Below are 14,863 nucleotides of genomic sequence, written 5' to 3'. Positions count from 1 at the left end.
GTGAAGCGCCTATTTCAAACAAAAGGGAATCAAAAGCAGTGTTTTTAATGGCAGTGAACTGGCAGTCTGCCTGTCAGTGTCTGAGCATTCTTGGACATCAGCCTAAGAAGCAGTGGAATGGTCTACCCTTCTCAATTTAGTTCGCTCGAATCCAACTTAGTAATTGACTTTTCATGGAAAGAGCTCGGCAGTAATATAATTCTACTTTTATTCGTTGTCTGGGTTACTTAAACAGGTGGGATAAGGTCAAGCGAGCAGAGCGGAGGTTTAAAATATCAGGGCTAGATAAGCTGAACCCATTCCCACCCGTTCAATTTTTGGCTAAAGCTAAGCCACCTGCAGAGATTTCTCTGCACAGGGTAGGAGTCAGCCCAAGTAATACTCCGAGGTCTTGTGCCCTGGCAATAGCATCAGATCTGAGGCAACAGATGCCAAGTTTTTAAGAGCAACTCCTTTCAGAATTATTATTTTGGATCAGGAAGCCTCGTATGGAAGCTTCTCCCTTGTGTAACTCTAGTTACAGCCCAGAAATCCAGCCACCTATCTCCTGGTCGACCACTCTCCACTCCATTGTGTCAGTCAGAGGACTGTCCAAAGGTATTTGAATGTGCTAGGTCAGAGGTGGGGAACCTTTTCATGTTGGAAGGCCACATTATTTTAGTCGTAATCTAATAAGGCCACATCCAAGAAACTTCAATTATATATTCTTCAAAATTCACATTATTTTGTAATATGTACTAACTAACTAAAATAACTAAATCATGAGCATTGCAGGTATCGAAATAGCCCTCATGACTTACCAATTTTTTAATTGTGGTGTTCAGTCCGTGAGGATTATTTCGTTGAATTTTCTGTAACTCTCTGGTATTTTAAATACATTCATTTTAAGATTAAAATGAAAATAATAAAGGACGAAAAAACATATTAATAAAAAATAAAAGATTTGTTCTGCAAAATTTGGATTCATTCAAAAGGCCACACACACTGGCCCAGAAGGCCACAGGTTCTCTCATCGGGTTGGGCTCCTCTTTTCTTGTCACTGCGACTTTCCCCATGGCTGCCTCCCGTCAATGTTAGTGCCTGATGCTCTGCGTCACTATTTTAGCCATAGAGCTGCAAATTGTAGCTCGCTCATTGTGTTCCATGGCTTTCGTTCCATCCAGGCCGTGTTGGGTCGTGGACTGCAGGCAACGATGATTCCCCAAATGCCACAGACGATGCCGCAGACGAAATAATGGATCGGATTGTCAAGTCAGCTACTCAGGTGCCAAATCAGCGAGCTGTGCCTAGAGAGAGGAAAAGATCGCGTGCAAACAGGAAGTCTTGTAAGTGGCCTGTGTTCCCAAATCCACTCTGTCTGTTACTGCAGTACGCATAGCAATAATTCTGAGGAAAGATCACATTCCTGACCATGTAATGTTCTCAGGTACCTTGACCCGCTGTCCCCAGCAGTCTTTCAAGTTTCTATCCCCTGCAATATTTAGGTTTGTTTCTTTTGACGTGTTTTCCAGCTTTCTGCTTCATCTCTTCCCCAATCCAGTCATGCTACTGAACTCCCGTGTGAATTAGATTTTAAAGGGCTTTGTTTTGTTGCTTGAGCTTCGGGCTTATTTTTCATGCAAATAAGCTCTGCTCAGTGGGCTAGGAGAAGTTGTGGTGCTTCTCCCTGGGTCTCCAGCTCACCACCTTCCCTGATGGACCCATCCCTCCTGCTCCAACCACCTCTGGATTGGAAGGCAGATCCCGTTCCTGTGCCTAGTCCTTATTCTATTCAGTTTCTCTTTTGTCTCCTTATGGTGGTTGTATTTAGTTGTGAGTGGATTAATACTGAGGAGTGCCAAACGCACCAGCCCCTATCATGATCTCATATCGATTGAAGGCAAAACGGCTCAAAGTATTGAGACCTAGAGTCTGGCCATTCTCATAGTCTGTGTAATAATGTCTCTCGTGCTGATGTTTATTTATCTTGTTAACTGCAGGAAACTACTTTTGTGGTTTTCCTCTGTCACATTAAGCCAAGTGCACATTGTAGTTTCCAGCACTTAAAGGATGATGGCAGCAATCCTCTCTATGAGCAGCAACTCATACAGCAAACAGAGGTGGCTTGGCCTTACAGTAACTGTGACACTGGAAGCTCTTAGCCTTGAGAAAATAGATCGCAAACACATGGAGTGCACCTCAGTGTGGGGGTGGTCGTCTTGATATTGTCTTGGGAAGTGAAGCTGGACGAGTGGAAGAAATATTGATGGGTGATTATTTGAAAGATTGTGGTTATTGAACATCGTGGGAAAAGACAAAGGTAGAAGAAGAATAGGAGCTTTAATTTGTGGTTTAAAAAAAGAGTTCCGAAACTGAGGGATGGTCTGTAAAAATGGACCGTATACAGCTACTTGAAGGAAAATTGGTGACAAGTCAACAGGAAGCATTTGAAAGTGGGATTCTATGGGTAAAATGTCGGCATGCCCCAACCTTAAAGAAAAGGGTGGTACTGCCAAGTCTAGAGCCGCTGGTTGTCCAGAAACATACAGATTAAGATGCAGCAGAAAAATAAAGCTTGCTACAGTATTAAATTTTTGTGACTGTCATAGGCCTGCAGAATTATAGTAAAATAAAGTCACTATTATCCTAGCAGATCATATGACCACATTCTCATTAGGGAGAGATAGATGATAGTTATTTAGCCTGTGAGGGTCACCACACCTCAAGCAAAGAGAGAATTTGACATTGTGGGACTCTCACGGTAACCTCAGCCAGTGCGGGAATTGAACCTATGCTGTTGGCATCACTCCACATTGCAATCCACCCATACTGAGCTAGCCAGTGTATATGAGCTGGAGCACTAGAGTTTAAGTAAACAGGAGGAAATCAAGATGAAAGAGAGGATGCAAGAAAAATTAGCAAGTACAATCAAGAAAACCCAAATGTGTTTTATCGGTATATTAACAGCAAAGAGGATGGTGAAGAGGAGATTATGGTCTATCAGAAACTTAGAAATTTGTTCATGGATGTGGAAGATGTAGGCTTGGTTCTTATTAACTACTTTGCTTCATCCTGACAAGGATGAAGGTTGATATAGACATTCCAGCTGAAGAGGAGTCTGGGATATTGGACCATAAGGCTTTTGGGGGCCGTTTAGCTATTTGGCACATCCACCTGACCTGTGTTTTTCTAGCACCACACATTTTGACTCCAACTCTCCAGCATCTACATTCCTCATTTTCTGCTATTTGGCCCACAAGTCTGCTTGTGGCTGAGATTGTGGCTAATCTGATTATCCTCAACTCCACTTTCCTGCTTTCTCTGTCACCCTGAATTCCCTTACTGTTGATACCCAGAATGAATGTCATTTAGATTAGATTAAATTCCCTACAGTGTGGAAGCAGGCCCTTTGGCCCAACCAGTCCATACTGACCTTCCGAAGAGTAACCCACCCAGACCTATTCCTATCTGAATAATACATCCAACACTATGGGCAATTTAGCACAGCCAATTCACCTGATCTTCACATCTTTGGACTGTGGGAGGAAACTGGAGCACTCGGAGGAAACCTACGCAGACACTGGGAGAATGTGCAAACTCCACACAGACAGTTTCCTGAGGCTGGAATCAAACCTGGGACCCTGGCGCTGTGAGGCAGCGGTGCTAACCACTGAGCCACCCACAAAAAAAAATTAAAATCCACACAGACAGTTGCCCGAGGCAGGAATTGAAGCTGGGTCCCTGGTGCTGTGAGGCAGCAGTGCTAACCACGGAGCCACCGTGCCACTCCATGTTGTGAACCTTCTCTGGACTGTATCCAGTGCCAGTGTATTTCCCCTCAGACAGGGGGACCAAAACCAAGGCGGCATAATTTTAAGGTGAAAATTGGAGGTTTTGAGGGGATGTCATGAAAAGCATTTCACCCAGAGAGTGGTGTTGGATCTAGAATGCACTGCCAGGGAGGGATGTAGAGGTGAGTAACCTCTCAACCTTTAGACAGTGTCCGGACGACCACTTGAAATGTCATAACATTCAAGCCCAGTGCTGGAAAGTGGGACTATTGTAGATTTAGCATTGTTTTAGCAGTACAGACTCATTGGGCCAAAGGGGCTCTTTTGTCCTGTATGATTATAAAACTGTTTACAATACTCCTAGGTGTGTGGTCTGACTAATGATCAGAACTCAGAATTCTCATTAATTTGTTGTTACCTTCCCAGTATTTTTTAAAAATGCTGAAATAAGGTGCTCAAGGGCAACTAGAGAAGGGCAATAAATGCTGAGTGAATATTTAAAAATCTAATGTTCAATAAAATACAGATGCTGGCTCACCATTCCAGGGCAGAGATAAATTAGATGAAGTATTTTATATCAATGTTATTAATTTTGTTTTTGTGTTCTCCATTGGTTCATAGATATCTTGTATTAACTTAGATTGGTCTACTTCTCTCTGGCCAGTTCAGATCCTTAGAACTGCTCAGTAAATGTGTCTGGCATGAGGGGGATTCAACTCTGCATTCTGAAGAGTGCAAGGTTTTTTTTTCTCCCCCAAGTGCTGGAAAAAGGCAGGTTACAAGTGAGACCTTATTGATACGTTTGAATGTATCCTCTTTTACAGTAAGAAGAACATTAAAGAGTGGCCTGACGCCAGAAGAGGCCAAAGCATTGGGTTTACTCTCCACCTCGGAGATGCAGGTGTGAGGTGACTTGAGCATGAACTGAGGCAGGAGACACCGCTAAAGTTTGGACAAGGCACAGCTAGAAACATCAACTGGCAACCAACTGCTGCTCTTGACATCCAGCAATCCCCCAGCTCTGGTCATCATACGACGCCTATGAGAAGCAAGAGCTAGAAAGAGATGTCGTGTATTGGCACTAAAGTTCTGACAGCTTTCTTAAAATTTAAAATCAGGATTGTTCAGAAGTATTTATACCTAGGTAAAAGTATTGCTTTTTTTTTGTTTTCGTATCTAATTGAAGTGATTAGAAAGATTTATTGAGTAAGCTGTTGTACGTGATATGTTTACGTTGGCTTTACTTGTGGCCTACTTATGTAGCAGGAACATTCACCGTATCAGTGAGAATACCGGGTCTTAAAGAGACAGTGTGCTGATGTTGACAGGCCAACGACCCTTACTGTCTGTTAAAATTTTCTTATGGCAGTTGTGTAACTTTCTTCCAAAATGAATCTAAGATGCTTTTAACATCAGCCCTTCAATTCTGTGATGTGTTATTTTTGTAAGCCTCTTTGGTGATGGCAAAGGATTCCGCCCTCGCACCCCCAACCCTTCCACCAGAATACTACTGCCACTGATGCACATTCAATATTTTAAAATGTTCATTTTAAGTATTATGAAATACTGGTAGAGAAGGGCCTAAAAGAGGTAACCGATATTCCCTTATTCACTCAGTGTAACCAATAATGGCTAAAAGTGGTGGGTCTGTATAGCACGAGATTAAATTGACCTCTCTATTAATAGCTTTGCATTTTTTCTTGAAGTCATGTTGCAGTAAAATTTTCTTGACTTGCTTTGTTCAGAGAAGGTCAGACAGTAGTTTTTTGTTGTGTATGAGTGATTCTATACTGGCTGAAGAACAGAAGTTTGACTTTAGCTTATGCGCCTATTAGATGAAGATTGGCCTTGATTGTTCATTATTGATTGTTCATGTTTGAAGGGCTTTCAGAATGCATTTAAGACATTACTGCATGTAGCATCTGGAACAGTTTTTCCCCAGACCCTGTGCTGACCATAGTTTCCGGTTTGCAGTTAATGGAGTAATGCAGAATTTGGACTCAGTGTCTAACCCCACCATTCATTCACCGCTGGATGCTCACGAATCTCAGTGACATGAAGCGGTGTGAATTTTTTCAGAAGCAGAAAGTTTCCAAAGGCACTGGCCTTGCATTATACTAAACTTGGCATTGTCACATACTTTAGTAATAATGTATATGTGCGTTACATCCAAGAGTGGGAATCAAAATGACAGACATTTTGAATTCTGAAATTCAGTAAGCAATCCTTAATGGTATAGTACTGGTCATTTTTCTTCCTGCTACCCAGTTAATAGGGGGACTAGGTTCCTGAAATTGAAAAATGGTGTGTTTTGAGCTATGGGATGTGTCCTTCTGGAGGATTGAAGTCCTTGAGATGAGGCAAGTATCGTTAGTGCTGGCTGAGTGAGGAGCGAGTCAAAAATCTGCTGTTTCTGTAAATTCACTTCAAACTTGAAGGTGATTTATTGACCGTTAACCAAAGCAATGCTACTGTACTTCACCAGAGTATAGGATATGTTGAAATGTTATTATGAAAGCAGAAGTGGTTGTATGCGTGAAATAGACCACAAGAATGTCTTTTGAATGTGACAAGTGAGGATGTTCTCAATCATTCGGGGACATTATCAGTCAAGTTTGAAATCCAAAGTCAAAATGTTTCGTGTTGTGGTTGACCATGTTTTGAAGATGCTTTTAATTATTTTAAGGGTGTTCTATCCATTTCAATTCAGTGCACCAGTAATTTCTATATACTTGGGCTCAATCTTGCTTAGTTATGAGCTTATGATTAAATGGGCTGAATTTAATTAGTTGGGTTACATATCAGCCGGATCCATTTAATCCAGGAGAGATCCCACAGAAGTCTCTCGGCAACATTAAAGTGCATGTAATTCTGTGGGATTTAGTGGAGGCTGCTTAGCTTTTCTTGAAGGCAACCTGGATAACCCTGTCATTCTGGTTAACAGGCATTCTGTGTTCGATCAAGGGACCTGTCTTCAAGAAGGTTGGTGGCAATGAAAGTTGCCAAACCCTCCCTACAGCCCCATATTGCATCCTGCCCTCCCTCACCTCTGGCCTGGGCTCCATTAGCAACCTGGGCCTCCACTGAACACATTTGTCCCCAGCTGACTGTCGTGAGGGGAGCTTCTGGCTTCTGGAAGGCAGAACATCTGTCATCAGCATATTTAATCCCAAGACAGACTCCATGGTAGCCATTTATATGTCTGAAGGGCACTTAGTTGTGTTGATCCTTTTGCAGGGGTTCCCTGCTGATTCTGCAACTGTTGCTAAAATCCTTATTGGGCTAATTAAAGCCCACCCCAATGTCCCCATAACTAGGGAGGCAATAATCATAATAAAATACTTATAAAAAGACGCAGGTTAAAATTTGCTGAGATTGAGTTGCTGTGACAAGGCTTGGGGGGTAGGGTAGATAAAGAGCTTTTTTTAAATTGATGGTAAGAATATATAAAGTACACTTAATATCAGAAAGTATATCAAGCTCCTGTATAATCAGTGGCAAGTAACATTATAAAGGAATTCAAGCAAGATTCAATGCGGTTAAAGGTCACCTGAGGCCCATAATTGTGTTGCTGCTTTTTTACTGTCCTGTCCCTATGTACCATTTATTCTTTAAACTTGAAAAAATTCTGAATTATTTAACTAATGTGCTTTGTAGAACCCAGGAATGAATTAATCAGCCCTTGGACCAAGGTGGCAGATCCAAAAGGTTTTTTTATTTTATTTTTTACACGTGCATTGTTTCTGGCTATGTTATTGTCTTAACAACACATCAAAGAATCCCACTTTTCAGTATCTGTCCAGAATTGGACATTTTTAAATCTCCATGTGTTTTCATGGTGTTAGATGCTGATTAAGTCACTTTGTTTTAGAAGCCTGTGTTCAATCTTACTGAAGAGGAAAGGGTATTTCTGGTACTGACTAAATCCAGCATCACTCTGAATTATTTTAACTCTTAATTTATTACTCTTAATCTAACTTTAAGAACAGAAGAAACCTTTTGTAGATTTATTGGTTTCAGGAGCGTTAGAATAATCTGCAGTTATGTGGCAAGGCCAAAAATCTGAACATGTGCATGATTCTAAACACAGACCACTTCCAAGATATAAGGAAATCAAAATTAGTGAATCGCTACTTGGATTTGGACTTAGTGAGGGAAGGTCCAGATGTGAAAGTGTTCCTTTCCTTTTTTTTAAAAAATGTTTTGTTTGTTTTGATATCATGGCAAATTCCTGACTCAACACCCACTAGATTTTCATGCCTTTTTCCATCCAGAGTTGCTCAGTGATTATTGATTATGAAGTGTTGAAGATTGTACTCATTTCCTCGAGTGTCTCATTGTGCGCAGTTGTGATGCCCATGGTGGGTTTGCAATCAGATGTTGGATGCTGTTTCGTATTCTGGTGTTCACACAGTTCAGACTTTGGTCAGTTGTCCGCTAACTCTCAGAGTGATACAAACCTTCCAACATTGAAACTAATAATTGACTTCAGGCAGTCCTTCCTGCTAACTGATGGCACTAGTGGAGCTCTAGAGAAAAAGGCAATGAAAATGATATTCTGGCCTTGAAGCCAGAATGTAGGTATTATTTTAAAATGTGTAAAAGACCAATTAGTATATATACATGAGCTCTGAAATAGTGGGCTCATTTAAACAGCGCAGTCTGCTTTAGATGAAGCAGCTTAAAGTTTGATTTCAATTGCTGACCAAAAAGATCTCAAGTTGGAATCCAATTTTAGAATATTTTAAATTAACATGTGAATGAAGAATGGGATCAGCCATGTTTTAATCTGTAGGAAGCAATACTTAAGTCCTGAAGTATGGTCTATTGCTTTTCTTTTAACACTGATGACATAAAACTTGAACTTTAGTTCTGCGAGTCTCATCACCTAGCATTGTGTCTCACTTATTGCAATGTTTTAAGTCTGGCCATTAACTTTTGTTCTAAAGTATAGTGTTTTTGACGTGAAAGTAGTAAAACTGGTCAACAATGAGCTAAGACAGAAGTTGACGAACCGAAATCAATAACACTTAACAATTGTGCATTTAGGTGTTATTTATAATTACCTCTTTGAAAGGATTACTATTATGAAAACAGTTTGTTCTAGTGTAGCGCAGGGTCACCAGCTGCAGCATGTTATGGAGGATATACTTTAGAAGTATAAAGCAGTTACATGAGGAACTACAAATTTAAAGCCAACAAAAAGCATTGTGCACTTTAATAGTTCAACATCTGTCTCTTCATTATTCATTGAATATGTTTCTTAATTTGCTCCTTTATTTCTTATGATCATGCAATTGTACAGCATCGTGATTTAACGAAATAGAATTGTAGACTGATTGCAGCACAGACTGAGGTCCCTCAGTCCATCGTAACTATAACTGATGGCTGTAAATGCATCTCTGCTCTTCCCAATCCTTGACATTTTATCATAGTCCTGAAATCAATTTTCTTCACATTACTAAGTTCCCTTTCAAAGCCATATTTGAAAATACCTCCACCACCAACTCTGGCAGTTCATTCCAATGCTCACAACTGGTTGTATTTTTTCTACAACGTTGCCTTTGGATCTTTTGCAATTCACTTTGAATTGTCACTCTTTGATTCTCAACTCTTTCGCCAATGGAAATAGATTCTCCTTATCTTCTCTATCCAGGCCTCTCTTGTTTTTGGCAACCTCAATCCTTATAATGCCAGCTTTGTCAATCTATCCATGTAACCAAAGTGTCTCATTCCTGGAACAATTTTCATGAATCTTTTCAGCATCCTCTCCAAAGCTTTTGTGTCATTCCTTAAGTATACTGTCCAGATTGGTGCAATATTCTACCCTAGTCCAATCCAGTGTAACATAAGGCTCAGTATAACTTTATTTTCAAATCTACCAACTTCACACCCTTACAGACCAACTAATCTCAGGGCACTCAGTCATAGGTTTGTTCTACAAGCTTTCCCACCTAAGAAACACCAGGCTTCTCAGTCAGGAAGCTGCAGATAATAAACCTGCAGAGAAAAAATGAAGACAGCGGGGCATTAAGGAGTTTGGTTTCCTCAGCTCAAAAGCAGCCATCCTACCATTCCAGATACTCTCCACCATCACAGCTGCTCCCTCCCTTCCTCTCATATCCAACATATGGGATTAAAATTACTTAACCACAGGAAAGTTGTCTGTTCTAACTGAATGCTCCAAACTCTTTCAGTAACCGTAGGGGTTATTCCACAAGTCTCTCGTCGTAACATCCCAACTGCTATATCTAATTTCCTTTATATCTCAGTTGAACATTGGAAGGTGAAAAATGCAGTTTGCTCCTGGTCTTAGAGGCAGGTTGCCAGCATTTAGGTAAGTCTACATTGCAGAAATACAAACGATATTACTTTGTAGTTTTTGTTTTGGAGAGGCTGATGTATTCTGGGAAAAGCATGTTCTTTTTTTTACCAGTTTTGTATTTTTGATTTAAAAAGAAGATGCTTTTGGCCGCTGTGACTTCACAGACACTTTCCCTGCCTGTTTTGACCTTAGGCTTCTGGTCTCAGTAATTTTTCATTTAAAATTGCCAAATTATACCAGTGCTCAATAATGCCATTTTCAGATTAATCAGCATTGCAATATGTTCATTTTGGTGTTGGTAAAACCCCTGTGTTTGAATAAGGAAAGCCAACTTTAGTTTTCTCAAAGTCTGCTTTACATGTGATTTCTGAATATAACCCTAATTGGTGATCACTTCTCTCTCATCTGGTTACAGCTCTAATACGGGGTAAGCCTAATCACTTTCCTTCAATAGTTTGAGATTTTATTTTTGCCTTGGCCTGCAGCATAGCACCTGTCTCTTAAACTTACCTGGATTGCATAAGGTGGCTACATTACACTGGCAACATGAATGTTGGATTCTGGAAAGGTTACAAACTGTGTAATGAAGCTTCCTGGAGTATTTGGATAAAACTGACTCTTACTTGCTTTTTGTGTTTTTTTTAGAAAAGGAAAGCAAATGCATTCTTTCAAAAAGAAACTATCCATTTGCAATCCTTTGCAACCTGAAGCCAGGCTTCGTCATAAACTCTGCACTTTTACTGATGACAGTAGAGCTGAATATCAGACCTTATAGTTTACTAGCCCTTGCAAAGGGCTGCCAGTACAAGCTTCACAGCCTTTTGGTTCCCTGGTATGAATATACGCAAAGCTTTAACACTGTAGCGAGGCCACACAAATCGTCATCTCCACTTTCTAATTAAAGGATAAAAACAAAAGTTCATCAATTCTCATTTAATTTGAAACAGTCTTCACAATAATTAACACCTTTTGTTTTGAGAACTGGGAATTGTAAAGAGAATAAACAGTTTTTTTTAAAAGGACTTGTAAAGTAGAAAGGGCAAGTTTCTAAGAACAATAAGAATAAAAGAAGGGCAATGCTGTACAGTTGTGTAAATGTCGCTATTCATATTTTTTTTGTGTGTAGCATAGTGTAAAATAAATCAGACATGCTGAATGCAGTGTTAATCTGTGAATTGTAATTTAAAAAGCCATGCATGGTCAATTATTTACTTCACAAATTGCTCATTATAGATAAGGGAGTTTGTTATCTGTTACTTTTGTGTGTCTGAAACTACATTTGTTGTGTCAATTTTATTTTAAGGACATGAAACTACTGTTATTAAACCATTCACTCCACAGCCAACATATATACAGCCTTAGGAAGCCTTGTTGCTGCATTCACTAATACTAGTGGGAAGGAAAGTCTGTCTACTTTATCCATCTTTCCGTCCATTTGCCCTACTCCCTGCTCAACTAGTACTGCAATATTCTCTGACTAACTTCCAGTGCCATTCAAAGTAAACCTGTGAAACGAGCTGCAAAACCCTGCATTTTAACTTTCATCACAACCCTCACAGTTCAATAGCTTGCAGCAACAGTAAAGTGTACAAACATATGGAAATAAAGCTTTATTAAGCATACTTTGCCTGTGTCCTGTGTTTTGTCAAGCTCAATAAATGAAATATTCAGAGGCTAGTGTAATCCTGTAGCATTGAATTTTCCAGGACTGGATCTGCAGTTAACTTCTAAATATTGTTACTTTTTCTGACCTAACGTGATGTTTCTACAATCCGGCATTCCCAACAGATCTCTAGCAGAACCCTGATTTGGCTACAATATTGGAAGTTCATCTCTAACCATCCCATTTGAGTGTAGCTTGTAGGAGGAGTGTTAGCATAGGCTTGGAGATCTGAAAATCGTGTTCCTGTGCTCCTGCTGTTCGTTGTTCTTTTCAGTCTGAAATGTCAGTCATTTATTTTGATCTGTTTGTCTGAATGATTTGATTTGATTTGAATGTTCTGAAAAAATTGTCTCCCTCATAATTTTGGTATCTGTTTTGAGTGCTCAGATCTAACTGTTGTTTACCATCTTGATTCACACATGGACAGAAAGTTTGAACTCTAGAGGTGAAGTCAGGGTGACTGGCCTTTTAATGCAACCTTTAATCGAGTGTAGAGTTAAGGAACCCTATTGATCTTGGGGAAATGCAAGTTGATGGTGGATGTTGGAATTCTCAATTCAAAGATGGTTATGCTTATTTATAGGTTAGTCATCTCAACCCAAGGACATCTCTGCAGGAGCTCCCCGGGATAGTGCCCTAGGCTCTACCATCTTCAGCTGCTTCATCAATGACCCACACTCCATTACAAGGTCATAAGTAAGAATGTTTGCTGATGATTTCAAAATGTTCAATTTAATTGAACGATTTTTTTCAATGAAAACAATTCTATTTGCAACCGGACAACATTGAGTTTGATCTGATAGGTGGTAAATTCATTTGGGTCATAAATGCCAAGCAATGACAGTCTCCAACAAGAGTAAATGTAACCAGCACTCCTTGAAGGTCAGTGGCACCATCTTCACTGAATTCCTCATCACCACGTTTTGGGAGGAGCAAGATTTGGGGAGGTCGCCTTTGACCATAAACTTTACCAAGAGCAAATCAGAGGCTAGATAATTTCATCTACCTCCCCCAGTGTCTTTCCACCACCTGCAAGGCACAAGTCAGCAATGCAATAGAATGCTTTCCACTTGACTAAGTGGGTGCAGCTTCAATAGCACTCACAAAGCTCAACACCATCCAGCACAAAGCACCCATCTGCCACCTTAAATTTTGAAATCCTAGACCATCTTTATATTCATGAATATAACTTGCCTTCATAACAGTCAACCATAGATGAAGGACCATCAGTTACCACTGTAATGTATGCTGCATTGTCTGCAATCCACAAGATGCACTGTAGTGACTGTACAACAATTCTTTGAAAACACTACTCAGCCTCTCTTACCTAGAAGGTCAGAGCAGTGGGTTCATTGGCACATCATCATTTTCAAAGGTCTGCCTCCAAGATGATGTATGACGTCTTTGACTTGGAAGTTGATTACTTCATTGACGCTGGGCCACAACTAATCTTGGAAGTCCCGACCTATGAACGTGGATAGGAGTAGTTTAAAATTGCAGGCTGCCACCACCACTTCAAAGGGTAATTTGCAGGAGGAGTTCGAACTCTTTCATAGAACATGGGTAATTTATGGAAAGAACAGAGTCAATAATTGGAATTAACAGATGGCAAAACTAAAAGGGTAATGTTTAGGAGGAACTTGAATAATATATTGGAAGAACTGGGGCTAATTATAGAAGCTACTGGGGATATTTTCACCACATTTCATAAATGAACATTGAAAAATCTCAAAATGAACAATGGTTCACAAAACAGTTTCCATTTGAGTCCAGTGAGATCTTCCAATCCTTGTGTAGGCCAAGGTTTTATATGAAATTAGTTTGACTTGAGAAGTAACTTGTACCTCAACTTATTTTATTTGTTGAAACCACTACCACTTGATTTCAATTAATGTGTTACTTTAGTACTTCTGTGATCTTGGTCCTCCATCTGTGGTTGACATTCATGAAGGCAAGTTAAATTCATGAATTAACCACCTAAATCCTGCTATTATGCTGCTTCACCCGAATGTTGTTTTTTTTATTATTCATTCAGGGGATGTGGGCATTGCTAGCTGGGGAAACATATATTTCCCCAGCCCCAGTTACCTTGGAGAAGGTGGACCTATCTTTTTGATTCGCTACAATCCATTTGGTTTAGGTAGGCCTACAATGCTATGCGGGAGAGAGTTACAGGATTTGAATCCAGTTGCAAGTGAAGGAATATCAATATACTTCCAGGTCAGGATGGTGTGTGGCTTGGAGGAGAACCTGATAGTGGTCATGTTCTCATGTATCTGCTGCCCTTGGCCTTCTAGGTAGAAGCATTCTGGGGTTTGGAAGGTGCTTTCGAAGGGGTCTTTGTGCAGAAATTCAATGTGCCTTGCAGTTGATGCACAGTGCTGCTACTGATAATCAGTGGTCGGGAGTGTGAATATTTGTAGATGTGGTGCCAATCAAGTGGGCTGCTTTGTTCTGAACGGTGTCAAGTTGTTAAACTGTTACGCTAGCTGCACCCTCCTAAGGTGGTGTTAACCAAAACTGAATATAATACTTTGGACTTGATCTCACGAGACTCCTAAGCTGATGACCTCTAGCTCCTGCTCAGCATCATTTGTATTGGTTTTAATTATGTCATTGCTTATCTCTGACATCCTGTATTGGATGAGCAGAAATTTCCTCCATTATAAATATTGAGAATATAAATATCTTCCCACGGTTTGGCCAAGTGTCAATTTTGGGGAGTTTATTGGAGGGACTCCCCCTTCCCCCCCCCCCCCAAGCCCCAGCAAGATTTCTGGCGTAATTCTCTGTCTCTTGCCTCCATTAATTATACATCCTGCCTCCACAGCACCATTCTCATGCTATCTTGCACTGGATAGTAATAGTTGACAGAGCAGAGAACTTGTGACTTTCTCACCATGAGTGCCATACTTCATCTGCAGTTGCACACCATTTCAAACTCTGCAAACTAGGAACTGCCCTCTGTGTTGCTGTGTAATTCCAAATGACATAGATGAGAGAAGCAGGTTGGCATCTTGCTTTGCCTGCAGGCACCTGGGAAGTACCAGACGTCCTCAGCCTATTCTGAGCCACCCAGTTCAGTGCAGTGACCACAGACTTAGG

The 14,863-nt window shown here is 40.4% G+C and overlaps 1 protein-coding gene across 17 annotated transcripts in view; it reads left to right on the top strand.

The window, feature by feature from the left end:
* Positions 1–11,717, top strand: part of fhod3b (formin homology 2 domain containing 3b) — a 612,757-nt gene extending 601,040 nt beyond the window's left edge. For all 17 annotated transcript variants that reach the window (XM_072560542.1, XM_072560537.1, XM_072560540.1 and 14 more), the window contains 2 exons: positions 1,164–1,325; positions 4,595–11,717. In XM_072560542.1, the coding sequence (XP_072416643.1) occupies positions 1,164–1,325; positions 4,595–4,677 (245 nt within the window). In that variant the 3' untranslated portion in view covers positions 4,678–11,717. The remainder of the gene's footprint in view (positions 1–1,163; positions 1,326–4,594) is intronic.
* The last annotated feature ends 3,146 nt before the right edge of the window (positions 11,718–14,863 follow it).

The sequence above is a fragment of the Chiloscyllium punctatum genome, chromosome 41 (genome assembly GCF_047496795.1).
Source record: "Chiloscyllium punctatum isolate Juve2018m chromosome 41, sChiPun1.3, whole genome shotgun sequence".
NCBI lineage: Eukaryota > Metazoa > Chordata > Chondrichthyes > Orectolobiformes > Hemiscylliidae > Chiloscyllium > Chiloscyllium punctatum.
Note: the sequence above shows the minus strand (reverse complement) of the source record. Positions and strands in the feature narration are given on the sequence as shown.